This window comes from Colius striatus, chromosome 8 (assembly GCF_028858725.1).
Source record: "Colius striatus isolate bColStr4 chromosome 8, bColStr4.1.hap1, whole genome shotgun sequence".
Lineage (NCBI taxonomy): Eukaryota > Metazoa > Chordata > Aves > Coliiformes > Coliidae > Colius > Colius striatus.
In genome coordinates this window covers 36,273,488-36,288,692 of record NC_084766.1, presented here as the reverse complement: position 1 = coordinate 36,288,692, position 15,205 = coordinate 36,273,488, and the positions used below count along the sequence as shown (strand labels likewise).

The 15,205-nt window shown below is 46.1% G+C and overlaps 1 protein-coding gene across 1 annotated transcript in view; it reads left to right on the top strand.

The window, feature by feature from the left end:
- Nucleotides 1–11,894: 11,894 nt before the first annotated feature.
- The window catches only part of ADAM12 (ADAM metallopeptidase domain 12), a 169,634-nt gene continuing 166,323 nt past the window's right edge, over nucleotides 11,895–15,205 (top strand). Inside the window, exon 1 of the mRNA XM_062001149.1 lies at nucleotides 11,895–12,070. Coding sequence (XP_061857133.1) covers nucleotides 11,953–12,070 — 118 coding nt within the window. The 5' untranslated portion in view covers nucleotides 11,895–11,952. The remainder of the gene's footprint in view (nucleotides 12,071–15,205) is intronic.

The window sequence follows — 15,205 nt, the reverse complement described above, 5'->3', positions numbered from 1 at the left end:
GGAGCAAAAGGGTATTTTCCATTTGCCCTGCAGAATGCCCAAGAACTAAAGGGAGATGGCTAAATCTAGCTGCCATGATATATCCCTCCTGCATGCCTGTACAGTCTTCTATGCATCTGTAAATGCATGTAAAAACACATGCACGTTCGACACGCTTCTCACTGGCTAAGAACATCAAACAGAGGTGCTGATCTTCCTTAGAAATCACAGCACCCAAGTCCTCATGAAGAAACGGACCACATGAGCAGCTGGGATGAATGGCACAGGTTTGGTTTGATGTATCTGTGCCTCGGCACCCCCATCAGCATGACGACCAGGGCAGGACCCTTCTCGTCTGACCTGGTTTCCTCTCGTTTCTTCTGGGCTTCCTTGGAGACAGGGTCCTGCAGTGGCCTGCTGCCTCTTCACCTCCACCATCTCACAGGCTTGAAGCAGACACACGATTCACAGTGCCTTTTGGGTTTGTAGAAGGGCTGTTTCCTAATGTTTTCATTTTCCCTAAATGCAGTTTTCAAAGCATGCAGGACAAATATGTGGCAATTTGAGGTGGAAATTCTTTTGTATAAATAAGCTCGGGAGTATACCTAGTGAGCAAAATGCATAATGCAAATCACTGTCTGGGAATGTTTTATGTGACATGAAACCTTTGCTTCAGAAAGCTAAAAATTATCTCTGTTGCAAACCTAATTTCTCTTTCTGGGCCTCAGAGAAGAAGGTATCTGGTAATGTATCCAGCAAACAGTTCTGACATTCATTTCAGCTCTACAATCCATTCATTGTAATAGAAAATAGACTGTACAGGAAAATGTTACTTCAGAGGAACATAAGGCTCACAGGCTTAGCCTTGTACAAGTAGGCATCAGCTGCATGAAGTTTAGAGGCTGGGAAAAAAATTGGCATACTTTTACTTTGGACTTGCACTCGTTTCAATGTAAAGAGTACATTTGCCATCAGAAGTACTCAACACAGGAAACTCTGCAGCCTAAATTGGAGATCACCTACACTTGTCAAGTAACTGGAATTTTCCTTGGTGTTGAATGCTCAGGATGGTGGAGTTTGGAAGGGATCTGTAGAGGTCATCTAGTCCCACCCCTTGCTAGAGCAGGCTAACCTAGATGAGGTTGCATAGGAAAAATGCTGTTTGAGTTTGTGTTTTTCAGCTGTCAGCTCCTGCCCTGTTGCCTTCAGGAGGGACACATTTTCCTGCTGGTACAGTTCTACAAGGATTAACATCTCTGGTAACAGGCATTGCCATTTGTTTCTCATCTCCCTTGCTGGGTCACCTCTTTTCACACTGCTGATTTGTACGTGCCTGCAGAACTGTGTTTAATAATGAATGTGGGTTGGAGTGAGGTGTTGAGATGGTTTTGCAGTGTTAAGGCACAGAGCCTCTGCAGGTTTGCCAGCACGTTGACTTGGCATTCTCCTTCCAAAACAGCCTCCCAGTAGGGTTGACATTTTGCATTGTTCAAAGCAGAGCCCACATGGAGAAGGCAGTGTTAGGTGTGCAAGACATGGTGTTTGTTTGCTTGCTGGCGTTATTAATCTCATCTGACAGAAATACCTCATTAAGGGTTGAAAGCCATTGCAATGTAAAGCACTGAGGGTTGCAGCATTCTGGGAATTTCTTTCAAACTCAAATATTTTCCTGTGTATGTGTATGCAAGTCATTAGCTACTTCTTCAAGTTTACTCAGCTGGTCAGATAGATGAACAGACTATGTGGGTAAGACTTTCGAGGAGTTTTGTTGTTGAGTATCTGGGATTGGTCATGTTAGTGCAATGTTTTCTGTGAGAGTGCTGATTTACAAGGAAAACAGCACAGAAAAGCAGGGATAAAGTTTCTGGCAGCTCTCTCTAGAGGAAACCATTCCCTGATGCAGCCATCACAGTTAACATGGCTAAAAATACTCCAGATTGCCTCGTCCATAAGGATGTTTGCCCCTTTGACTTCACAGACAAAAATGCCTGTGTGCTTTGATGGATGGGTAATTATCTTTCCAGGAGAGTTGACTGGCCACTTGTTCACTGACAGAGTAAATCAGTCCACAGGGTTGGCTCATAGGGTCGTATTTCATCAGGCACTATGACTTAAGCCTGTGTAGTTTATTACTCAGTATGCTTCTTGCTGAGCTGGGTTCCAGCCGCCGGATGCCTGTTGTGGCCACAGGTCAGCACCAGGCAATGGGGGGCTGAGAAGTCCCAAGCTCAGCTGAGACTATTGCCAGTCTGCAGCCTCCTGAATAAAAGGTGATTAGAAAGCAGTGGCAGAAACTAAAACTCAAGGACACCTGAGCATAGAAATGGATCAGGATAAAAGAAGACAGTGAAAACCTTTTGAATATACTGTGGGTAGAGAAGCTCAGTGTCTGTATGAAATTTGGATTTAAGTATGAATCTCCTGATATCCCAATGAGATCCTTGCCCCACATCCTGATTCAGAGGGAGGAGCCTGTGTTACTCACTGAGTGGTGATAGCCTGCCTATAGATAATGGCCCACTAGTGTGTTAGTCTCTGGAAGTGAAACTTGTCTCTCAGCTGATCTTCCTGGAGGTGTTTTGGGAGGTTATGATTTTCTCTCTTGCAGCACCTATTTAGCTACAGCAAAGCTCCTGAAAGAAGGCTGCCACGTGAAAATACATTTCTGTGTGGAAAACAAAAGGCAATCCCCTTTAAGTCAGGCATCTTGCTTTTCCTAGTTCTCCTTGGCTCCATACCAGAGCTGTAGGAGGCAGGATTACTTCATATCCATTTCAGATGACCCACAGAATAAGATAATGAGGTATATCATCTCCCAACCAGCTGCAGAGTGATTAAACAACGACAACAAAAAAGAAGCTGCACAAATGTGCTCATGGTACACACAGTTATACCGAATTAGTAAATAGGAGAAGTGCAATGAGCTGCCTGAGGTCGGTGTTGCATAGTCAGGAGGATGTAAGAGAGCCCCTAATTGAAGAGAATTAGAGGCATTCTTTTAGAAGTTTGTCCCAGTGATGTATTTTTATACTTCATGGTTTGAATACTTTTCTACAGTATCTCACAGTGAGTAGATTTTAGTTAATATGTAATTGTAGGAAGATCCTGATGCAAACACCTATTCCATGCAGACTGCTCCGTGGTTCTGGAGTTACCACAGGTCTGCAATGGGTGTAAGAAACTGCCAGTAAAAAACAGCAAAGTGCCTTTTGAAACCATCTGAGTGTCTTCATGCTTGGCCCATCTCTTAACACACCATCTAATGTGCTCTTGCAGCTCTTGAAGTTGTGCTTGAAGAGTGGGGCAGAGTTCCATGTTTATTATTGCTGTGCTTTTTCTAGAACTTTTTGTTCCCTGAAGTGAGCACTTTGTGTCTCCTTCTGGGGTCATGCAGATTGTGACCAAAGGATGGCCAGTCTGAACTTGGACTAACCTGATTACCCGGTAATGGGGTCTGAAAGAAAGATCTCTCAGCAATCATTGTAATGAACTTTAATATACAACTGTGGCCAGGGAGTGAAATAAAACCCCAACATATCCAGATAAATGTCAGGCTTTGTAACAGGGTCCTCTGAAATCGTGTCACTGCAGAAGGAGGTAGGAGAGATGAAGAGGAGGAAGGAGGAGAAGGAGGCTGGAGATGAACGCTGCACCAGCACAGGCTTGGGGTCAAACTGCTGAAGAGCAGCTCTGCAGACAGAGACCTGGGAGTCCTGATTGATAATAAGCTAAATATGAGCCAGCGATGTGCCCTCGTGGCCAAGAGGCCAATGGCAATCTGGGAGCATCAAGAAGAGTGTGGGCAGCAGCTCAAGGGAGGTTCTTCTCACCCTCTGCTCTGCCCTGGTGAGGCCTCATCTGGAGTCTTGTGTCCAGTTCTGGGCTCCTCAGCTCAAGAGGCACAGGGAAGTGCTGGGGAGAGGCCAGTGCAGGGACACCAAGATGATCAGGGGACTGGAGCATCTTTCATACGAGGAAAGGCTGCAGGACCTGGGGCTGTTTAGTCTGGAGAAGAGGAGACTGAGGGGGAATCTCATTAACATGTATAAATATCTAAAGGATGAGTGTTAGGAGGTTGGAGCATCCCTTTTTTCCATAGTAGCTAGCAACAGGGCAAGGGGTGATGGGATGAAGCTGGAACACAAAAAGTTCAATTTAAACATAAGAAAAAACTCTTTCAGTGTTTCAGTGAGGGAGCCCTGGCACAGGCTGCCCAGAGGGGCTGTGGAGGCTCCTTCCTTGGAGGGCTTCAAGACCCACCTGGACACGTTTCTATGCAACCTGGTGTAGGTGACCCTGCCTCTGCAGGGGGGTTGGACTGGATGATCTCTAAAGGTCCCTTCCAACCCCCACCATTCTATGAACACAGGCCACGATTTTGGGGGAGAAATGGTGAGGAAAGGACAACGCTCTGCTCCATGGATAAGCAACAGGCTGGATACATGGCACAGCTGCCTGAGGGAGCATTGCCTCAACAATCACACAGCACATTTTGGATATCCAAGGGCAGTGCTGTGGTCTTCAACAGCCTCACAGTGACGTGGGGGGAAGAGAATCACCACTGTATCCTCAACAGCCGATTCACAGAGAAAGAAAGCAGCGTTTAAATATTATATCCACATTAGCTCTTTGTGACTAATGTTGTTCCAGTGAATACCTGAGGAATTAGTAATGAATACCCACTTACTGTCAAGGGTTGCCAAATATATACTTAACTTGTGGTGCTACTGGGAGCACAGATATCATTTTTGTGCTTGTTATTATGTAAAAACAATCCAACTTGGAGGGCTCATTGGTCTAAATTTAATTATGTCATGGCAGAAGTTAAACTGCATGAAAGATATATAATTATGGGCTGGCTGTTCTATCTAATGCTATTAGCTGATGTTGCAAAGCCAATGTTTGACTTGTGTTTGGTTTAGTGTTGAGAGGTTTCACTTGCTGTGTTTGTGACCTGCAGCAAATGAAAGTTTTGCAGAGGAATCCAACAATCAGATAATGTGTGTAATAAAAGGAGCTCTGTTTCACTCTTCCTTTCATAAACAGTGTGATATTAAGGCCTAATTGATTTAATTCTCCTGTGATGTACACCACAGTACTTTGCAATGATTTCTCTCAAATTTCCCATTAGGAACATTAATTTTTTCTTTAAAAACACCCCAAAATGTGCTGTCTTCCTAATTAACTGCCCCAGCCTTTATGATGATGGATGTTGCACTGTTTTGTGGTTTGCAGAGGGCTAGACAGGAATGTTAAAAATATATGACTTCATAATTTTCAGTCTGAGTTGAATACTGTCCTCTTGTGAGACACTTAAAAATTTGTGGGGTTTTTCTTTCTTTTGTTTTCAGGGAGACTGTGGAATTTGTAGCAGCAGCAGATCAAAGTGCTTATACTCAATGTCTGGTCTAAAGTGAAAAAAAACAACAAAACCAAGATGTATTTAATGGGTTGTTTGTCTTATTTAAAGGGATTTTAGCACAGGACACCTTCCTGCTGTGCTCTCAGAATGTCCTGTCTGGTACAACAGTCCTGCTGGAGCACTGTCATTTCTTAGAACCAGCGTTGAAATTAGTGGGAAAGCTTAAAATGATGAAGAAGGAATGGAAGAAATTCCACCATGGAAAAAGAAGGATTGCTGCAGATGGTCTGAAAAGTACAGGATGAGGGGTAACAGGCACAGGCTGGAACGCAGCAAGTTCCACTAGAACAAGAGGACAATCTCCTTTGGTGCTGAGGGGAGGGAGCCCTGGCCCAGGCTGCCCAGGGAGGGTGTGGAGGCTCCTTCTCGGGGGGTTTCCAACCCCATCTGGACACGTTGCTGTGCCCCCTGAGCCAGGGGAACCTGCTCTAGCAGGGGGCTGGGCTGGAGCAGCTCTGCAGGGCCCTTCCAACCCCCAGCATGCTGGGATTGTGTGATTCTATGTTACTAAACCAGAAGAAAGTTTAGCTATCATGGGGTTTAGCTCTTCCTGGAGAAAAGCTGGAAGAAGAAAATACTGATGGCTAATTCAGCATTGCATGAAGCCAGGAGCTGAGCCCTACATCCCCCAGGATGCTGAGGCTGCTGAGTCAGGGTGCAGGGTCCACTACGGTGCCCACTGGCAGGGAGGGTGCCCCAAGGGAGGCTCAGCTGTGGAGTGAGGGCATGGGAGGCTCAGCTCCCCGTGGTGGCTTTGCTCCTGGAGAGTTCTGTGTTTGTATGACCTAGAGTTTATTCTGCAGGAAAGAATGTAACTAGGGACCATGTGAGGTTTGGGTTTTTGTGTTTTAACTGCTGAAGAATTTAGGGGGTTGCTGTTGTTGTTGTTAAGGTCCTGTATCCTTGGAGCGGTGGGTTTCTTTGTTTGCTCTTGCACGAGCTCCTCTTGGCTTTTTCACCCTTGGCCCTGTTACAGCAGCCTGCAACAGTCTCTGGGTAGTTTCCCTATAAAGTAGTATATAAAGCTTAATCAGCATTAAAGCAGAGCTTACTCCCCTGCTTTGTTAGAGGAAAGGGAGCTGTTTTCCTAAATGATGTTGCAGTGAAGGGGTAAGAACAGGCTGGGGAGACAAGGCAGGGGGAAAGGAACACGATGAGCATGTCCTACTCACCATCAGCCCTGCCATGCTTCTAGAGCTAGAAGTGATGCTAGCAGGCAATGTCCTCCACACACAGCTTAGTGGAAGAGGCTTGCTGCCTCAGATTACATTGTATCCCTGAGACAGGCTGAAAATGCTGCATCTCATTTATTAAATGGATAAATAACTTCAGGATGGCTGTGTCAATTCTCCTTACATATGAACATAATGTTATAACACTTTATCAGTCAAACAAGGCTGGGGTTGGTTTGCTTTATTCTCTGTCAAAAAAACAAGGCTCCATGATAAAACTAATTCAGTGTTATAAACCTGTAGCAGTTAAAGGTTCTCTACAAGTATAAAGGACCATGTCACCTCAAAGAGTCTCAGAAAGGAACAGAAACAAACCCCCAGCTTTATAAGCACGTCCTTCATGTGTGCAACAAGGGAGAAACTGAGCAAATCCTTGGTTCTCAGAGTCAGGAGAAGTCTATCCCTGTAATTAAGCCGAGACCTGTGGAAGCTTCCAGGGCACCAGGAGCCCATGGACTGGGACCAACAGCACATGCGGCTGGTGGAGTGGAGATGTGAGTTCTGGCTGCAAGCAAGGCACTGGCTGCTTTGCCTCCTGCTTGCTGCTCCCAGCTCACTCAGACTCAAAGCTTCGGGGCAGAAATGTCAGATGAATTCCACGTTACCTTTAGGACAGGAAGAGAAAAAGGTCATAACCAAAGCAGGGAGCTGCAAGGGGAGTAGAGAGGAGGTACAAATACATGTATTGATAACAGAAAGCTACATATGCTGACCTTTCATTGCATTTCATGGGCTTAACAACCTGTTTCAGACCCACTGTGCTGCTGAGGTCAGCACACGGCTCGGCAAGGCGTGCTGGAGTGCACGCTTGCTAAAGATACAGAGATGGAAACCTGCCCCTGTAGACCAGGATATCTACAGAATGCAACTTCTCTCAAGTATGTGCAGTAAACAATATTTACAGCCAGTATTTTATTTCAGCATGCAGAGCTGATGGATGCTATTCTCAGGAGCATGCTATTTTATGTCCAAACGTTGTGACAGAGGTCTATAGCAAAGCTCTGCTGCTAAAGGTCAAGCTGTATTCTGCTCTATCCGTGCCTGTTAATTATAGGGAACTGTAATCTGCCACAGCAGTCACAATTCAGCAGGATCTTGATTTTGCAGAGAGTTAATGAAGTGAGGGAGGACTGGAGACACAAAGTCTCAGCAGCTGGCTAGGGGACACACAGATTTCAAAGGAAAAAGCTTTTTTGTTTTATTTTGTTTACTCTAAGAAGCAAAAACTACAGCCTGGAGGCCCCAAAACTGTAGATCCCTGTAGTTAAGCCCAGACAAGTCTTCATGCATTTTGGCACATATGGGAATAAAAGGACTTGGATTACTGGGTAATAGTAGATGCTGTGATTACACTGAGGTCCTGGATATCCAAATGGAGCTCAAGGCTGACCTGGGAAGATGTGAGAGCAGTGCTGCAGAGATGCTTTCTCCCCACCAGAACCTCTCATCTTGAAATTGTTAGTCTATCTTGAGGTGGCTTATCTTCTCTTCCTTTAACTCAGGCTGAAGTTCCTGCTCTAGCCCTCCCTTTGCTCTTTTTCCTTTTCTTATACTCCATGGCATACCATAATCCATCTCGTAAGTGCCATATAGTTTGTTACAGTGTCTTCCATCTAACATCATGAAAGCATGCACTATCATAGTCTGGAGGTTTTAAACTTAATATATGTCCTCCCAGGCCCTTTTTCTTATTTTTTCCTTCATATTGTCTCCATCAGTCACTAACTCCTTCCTCAAACTCCTTTTTTAACCAAGGGGAAACTAATGGAGCCTGATGTTTCCCTCAGTGCATCCTCCTCCCTTCTGGTGTCTACACTAACTCGTATGTTGCTGCCAGGTAAGTTATTCCACACTGCTGTCTTCCCATATTGCTGTCTTCTGAACTGACCTTTTCAGTGTCATATGAACTAAAAGTCCTGCAATAATTAGTAACTTGATAACCAGAGTTCAAGCCAACTGCCTGTATTGTCATACAGTTAAATTGTAACTGTTTAAAAATCACCAGTGCTCTTTATAATGATCTTCATATGTAAATGCAGGCTGAAAGTTGAGCTACTCTAATCTTGAGGTATTAAAGCAACAGTGACACAAGCCAGAGGTAAGCAGGAGAGCTGGGGAGAAAAGGATGCCCAGCTGTAGCCCAGCTTTGCAAATGACAAGAGGTAACATACTGTGGCACACATTGCTGAGCACCCTGTAAGGGTTACCAGTTCTCAATGTCCTGTTAAATGTTTCCAAACTACTTTGCAGGGAAGTGGAGGCGATGCAGTTGAAAGACATGCCTGGGGAGGGGTCCTGATAGGATCTTCAGAGATGCTTGTCAGTTCATTCCTTAGTCTCTCCTGGAGCCACAGTGACCCAGAGCCGCAGGGTGAGATATTTCATCCACACATCTCGGAGTACAGAGATTCCTCCCAGCAGCAGGATCTGTGCTTTTCACTTTGTAGCAAGGCTTGGCTTGCTTTTCCTGCAGAGACTGAGGCTTCAAGCTGAATTCAAACCAAGCTACCAGCATATGCCACCCTCTGTCTATAGTAATAGAGAAGAAATAGCAGTGCATCAGGTTTCCTGTTCCCAAAGGGATAAAAATGAAGAACAAAAAGACAATTTAGCTGCTCCTATGCTGTTAAATTGCAGGATAGCCCTAAACTAGCAAAGAGTGGAGTGCATGCTTTGGGAAGAAAAGCTATTCGTGGTTAAAGAAAAACCAAATGCATAGAGCAAGGAGGATAGGAGGCCAGAAATGAAGGAGAGGAAGCAAAAGCATAAAGAAGCAGTGGCAAAAAACACAAAGGTAAATAAAAACCTAGAAGCAGTGAGACACCTCCACACACACACATATACACCCCCCCACCCCCCATTCCTCTTCCTTGGACAGTGCTAAAGAACAAAGCTGGGAAGGATGGATGGAGAGCCATCGCCTGGGGAGTAACCTGGAGGATCAGGCTCGTGGCCCCCTTTGAAGCAGCCACACAACCTGGATGCAATTTTCATTTCCTGCAGGGAAACTCAGGCTTGTTCTTCTGAAGCAGACAAACCAAGCCTCGTAAAACTAATTGTGGGAGGTGGTTTGACATGAGAAATTGAAAGTCAAGGGTTGACCTCTCTTATGCACAGAAGAGCGAAGCAGAGGCACTTCAGAATCATTTCCCTTCTCCTTGAGGGTTTGCTTTTCTTTTTCCCCCAGAAGGGTTTTGAAGCTGTTGTGACATTGTGCTGTTGCTCTCCAGAGCCAGTGGTAACTGTAATTCAGTAGCATTCTGACATGGATGTCATTAATAAAATATTTGGGACTGGTTAGTTACAAACTAGCACTTTATCGACTTCAAGACCATAAAATTAGTGTGGTAAAATGCAAGTGCTCCTTTCTGGTTAAGTTTTGGGGGAGGAACACTGATAATATCTACTTAATTCATGCTGGTGGACAAAGCAAGATATAATTGGCTCCACATTCTCTGTTAGCAAATATTGTTACTCAAAAATACTGCCAGTTGAAAGCCACCTGGGATTGCCAAAACTCTATTTAGAAAGCTTTGATTCCCTTTGACTGATTTTTTTATTGGGGGAAAATACCTTCAAAGACCAAAGATGACTATGTGGCTTTTGTGGTGGCCTTCCACAAATGAGTCCTGGGTTTTAATTTTGAGCATTTTTTAAGCAAGATGCTGTGTGGAGAAGGTATTTCCTTAAGAAGATGGTCAGTAGAGTGTGTTAGTTTACATTTGAAAGGATGAAAGGTTGCTGAGCTGTTAAAATGTGATCGATAATAGGTGAGTAGGGGAAAAGTTAGCATGTGGATGTTTAAATCCCTGACTGCTCACAAGGATGGGGGTTTCCTGGGAAGAGGCATGATGAAGAAAATGTGTGCTGCTGGGGTGAGACTTGAGGGCTACGTGTAGATAGGCTTAGGAAATTCAGAGCAGCTGGAGGTGAGCCCATGGGTCTAGGTTTGGGTGGCAGTGTAAGGGGAGAAAATGTACTTTTCAACTGTGAAGAAAGGCACTGAGAGGCCTTTCTGCACGTGCTTCACCATTCCAGCTCTTTTCCAGGTGGATTTGTGCCGAGATGACCTGACATTACTACAGTTATCCTGAGGATGTGACTGTGTCTTGGAGCAGTCCAGAGATGCTGTTGATGGCCTGAAATGAGCACAGTGCTGAGCTCCAGCTTGGGAACCACAGCATTTTGTACCCATATAGTTTCTGCTGGCTCATTTATCCTCAGAGCTGAGGAAAAGCATAGCCTGGATCACTGTGAATGGCTACTAACCTCTGCTCCAGAACAGACCCAAATCTGTGGTTCCAAAATCAAGTTTAAGTGGGATTGCTCTGCTGTTTTGCATGCTGGAGCACAGACACCTATTAGCCCCGCTCTGCCAACTGTTTCATGCCCCAAGGGCCATGGGGGTCAATCCACACAACGAAGCAGCAACATCCAAATGGGGAAATTTGGGGAGAATCTTAATAAATTCAAAATAAAACTGCATCATAAAAGTCTGTGAGAATAAGGTTCGTTCTTTCTCCTGCTCTCCAGCATTCTGCTCAACATGTGGGCATTGCATGTGGTTTGGTGGTAGGTTAAGGAATAGATGGTCTGTGTTGGGTTACTCTCCCAGACAGTCAGTAGTAATCATTTGAATGAGGAGGATTTTAAAAAATGCATCTGGCAACCCCGTGGGTGTGTCAGGGCTTTGGGGTTTTTGTGTGTGTGTGTGTGTCTCCAAAAAAGAATAGAAAAGAAGTTGGAGGCACCAGAAACAACTCTGAAATAATTATGAAACCGAGACATAATCGCCGACGTACACAGATGACTTTCCAGAGGAAGCAGTCAGGGCTGCGTGTGCAGAAACGGGCAGATGTGGCCAGTCGAGGGGAGGGGGAACCGCAGAGCCCCCCGGACCCGCGCGGTGCTCGGCGCTGCCTGCGCGGCTGCGGGCGAGGGGAGGGGGTGTGGGGGCGGCGCGGGGCGCGGGTGTTCCGCGGTGAGGAGCGGGGACAGGCTGCTCCCTTATTGCAACGGTCAACGGAACCGTCCTTGCCAAAAAGAGGAGGGAAAAAAAAAAAAGAGAAAATCTAAACCTCGTTAAAAAGAGGGAAAAAAACCTCAACCCAAAACTCAACCCAAAACAACTCCCCCCCTAAAGAAAGCAGAGCCCAACTCATCAGCAGCTCATGCAGGAGCAGGAGGGGTTTTGGAGTTAACCGCATGCAGGAAATCTCTCACATCCTGAGTCCCAGCTCGCTCCTCTGTAACTGTATATGATGGTGCTGCTCTCCAGCCCCAGCTGATGAAAGTTTGTCTCCCTCAGTCTGGGCTAAGATGTCAAAGCGTCTCCATGCAGAGCAGCCGCGCTGCCCTCCCCCGCACCCCCCAGCCCGGGCGTCCATGCTGCTGCTCAGCCTCAGCTGCCTGCTCTTAGCATCCCCGGGAGCCCAAGGTAAGCTAACGCCATACACGGCTACGTTTCTGTCGGAAATACCTCCTCGCCCTACTCTCCATTGTAAGGGGGACGAGCCCCAGAGAGCTGCCCGGAGCCCGCCGATGGTGCCCGGCAGCGCGGAGCCGCTTCCCCGGCCGCCCCGGCCATGGCTTTGCCTCCCGCTCCCCGCCGGGCTCCGCAACCGCGCTGCGGGCGGGGGAGGGGAGGGGAGGGCATCCCGGCCGGAGCCCGCGGAACTCCCGCTCCTCGGGGCGGACTGAGGGCGTCCGAACGCCGCTGCGCAGCCCCGAGCCCGCCGGCGGCCCTGCCTCGGGGTGCGGGTGCGGGGATGTCCCGGGGGCTCCCGCCGTGGGGAGGTGCTGTGAGCGGTTGTACCCCCGGAGTCCCCTGAAACAGCCACCCGCGGACTGGGGCTGGAGACTTTGGAATAGTAGGAGTGTTGCCAGAGTTCAGACTCTGTTTCCAGCTGGGAAGAACTGCCTGAAAAAGCCAAATGCTGCTGTAAAAGCGTCCTTGCAGGGCAGGAGCCGACTCGCCACTATGCTCGTTCAAAGTGAGCACGAGTCAGGGATGGGTGGCTTCAGTATTAAAGATGTTTTGCAGTGCTGGCTCCGTGTTATCCACATTACAGATGGGGAACACACTAGTAAAAGAAGTGACTTTTCTCTTTGTACTGCAAGTCTGGGGCTTATTCAGGAATCACTGGAGGGCCCAGGCTCTGTCCTCTTCATTAAGCAGCAGCTGACTGCATATTTGATATGAGAAAGGCAGGCAGATTCTCTGGTATAAATACATGTAACAGTGTTGAAGAGCACGTGTGTCCCTGTGTGTTACTACAAATTGGTCTTGAGTCCTTTTTTTCCAGTGTAACTTTAAGCTTTGTCAATGTTTGCTTGTCTACAAATTTATGCACAGCAACTTTCACTGGGAGTTTGGCTCTTGACTCGCTAAGAGAAAGAGACATGCTTAATACTCATGTTAGCCAGCAGATTGAAGTCCTGGGGTAGACAGGGCAAGTTGTGTTTAATCACACACCTGGGATTTATCTTAGTGATTTGCCAGGAGTTGAAGCTTTGCTTTGCCTTTCTGAGGGGTGTTAATTTCCCTTCATCAATGATTCTGTTTACACCAAATCGGCAGGTCGAGGATAAAGTCTGCAGAAATCTTCAGGTAGATGAGGAGAAATATGTCCCTGATTCCCCTGTAGTTGTTCCCTTTGTGTGGGTTGGAGGTGGGTGGGTTTGGGTTGAGGCAGCACATAGCCCTTCTCTGAGTGTGGAAGCCACCGTGCAAGTGTGCTGGGGCAGAGGGTAAATGTGACTATACATCTAAAGAAGTTGGAGGTAAGACACATTAGGCATTCACATAGGTCAGAAGTGAAGAAATGAGCACACCTCAAAGTAGTTGCCTCTACAATACAGTAAGAGGACAAACTGTGGGTGGCTTAGATCTAGCATAGAGGTGAAAGAGCAGGAAGATGAGAGTGGAAATCCTCTTACCTGTGTCTTGGGATTCTCTAAGAGCCAAGCTGAATCTCAAAGGTTATACTCCCCCTGATGAATTAAGCTTTTGTACAGTTTATGTCAGCTGCTCATCTTTATGGTGTCCATCTTTTACATCTCTAAGTTTGAGCAGCAGTGGTGCTAGCTGCCCCTCATAGCTCAACTAGAATTGGAGTTTGCCTTGCCACACCTTTCCTACCCCTCTTTTCCACAACATGTCTATAACTTCTCTTTTGCATCTACAGCCAATGTCCTCAACAAACACGTTCTCCTTTAATCCCCTTTCTTGTTTTTTTCTGTGGAAGTGGAGAACAGCTTTAGCTTTGCCAGAGTATGTGCTGCTTTCTCAGTCATAGAGGTGCTGAAAGTTACAGCTGTGTGCTTCTGGGCCTGGCAAAGCTGCCCACGTATGAAAAGTCCTCTTCGATGTGCTGGTACACATCTTGACAAGGCCTTTTGAGGCTTTGCAACTTCTGCCTCAGCCCAGCTTTACTGCTGTGGCTGCTCTGGGCCCAGTGGTCATGATTTGAGGTGCTGCTAGGACATCCTGGTTTTTAGATAAACACATGCTTAGTGACTAAGACACAAGTTTAAGTTACAGGATGCCTTGAAAACCCATTTTGAAATGTGATAAAGACATATATAATGTGGAACTGCCCTGGTGACAACTCTAATATTAAACAGAAATCATCAGGTTATGAGCTAGACAACTTAGAAGTAGCCCTGCTGCTCACTTTTAGTGTGAGTTTCCAGTTTTTGTGGGTTTACAGTTGCTTTTTTTCAGTTTTCATTATTGTTAGCTCTTGGTTGTTGGCTAAAGGGCTTCATGGACAAAACCAAAAACTGACTGAAGTACCAGCCTCAACAAAGCAAAACCAGCCTTGCTAAGCTGGTGGAGGATAACATCTAGTAGGATAAGATCTAATCTCACAGATTCAGCCAAAGGCCTTAAAATGTGTAACCTTTTTGCAGAGTCAAGCCTTTCCTGTGTCTGCAAGGCAGACAGTGAAAGTGGTGGTGTATAAAGGTGAACTCCAAGTTTAGTGTACGTGTGGAAACTCTGAAATCTCTGTTGGGTATTAGGTGTTAGCTGGAAGAACAGTGGAAAAATGAAAATTCTTTAGCGACAAAGTAACCTTTCTGACAGGTTTTATTTTTCTTACCACTTGCAACTGCATTGGCTCTAATGGAAATAAATTACAGCAGAAGAAATCTTTCCTTGTGTCTCGCTTTAAAACCAGTCTCTCCAACACAGTGTTTTAGAGCTCACTTTCAAGTACTGTCTTCTTTCAAACTGACCCAGCGTTTGTGGCAGATATTTACTGTCTCTGCATAATCACCTGCCTCTCTGATGATTATCCCTATCAGGTCCCCTGCAGATAGCCTAGCATGAGCTGTCACTGTCCTTGGGGCTTCACAGATCCATGCCAAAATACACCAGCTGAGGATATTATGTCCACTCTTCTAATCATGTTTGCATCATTAACTCTCCTGCTGGCTGGGGAGCTGCTGGGTTGTTCTCTGGTGTTTTGTTGGGCATCTCCTCTCTCCCTTTTTGGAAAGGTCTCCATCTATCCATCCATAAAGGGCATCCTTGAGCTAATGATTAGCAGGCTACTTTTTGGAGGTT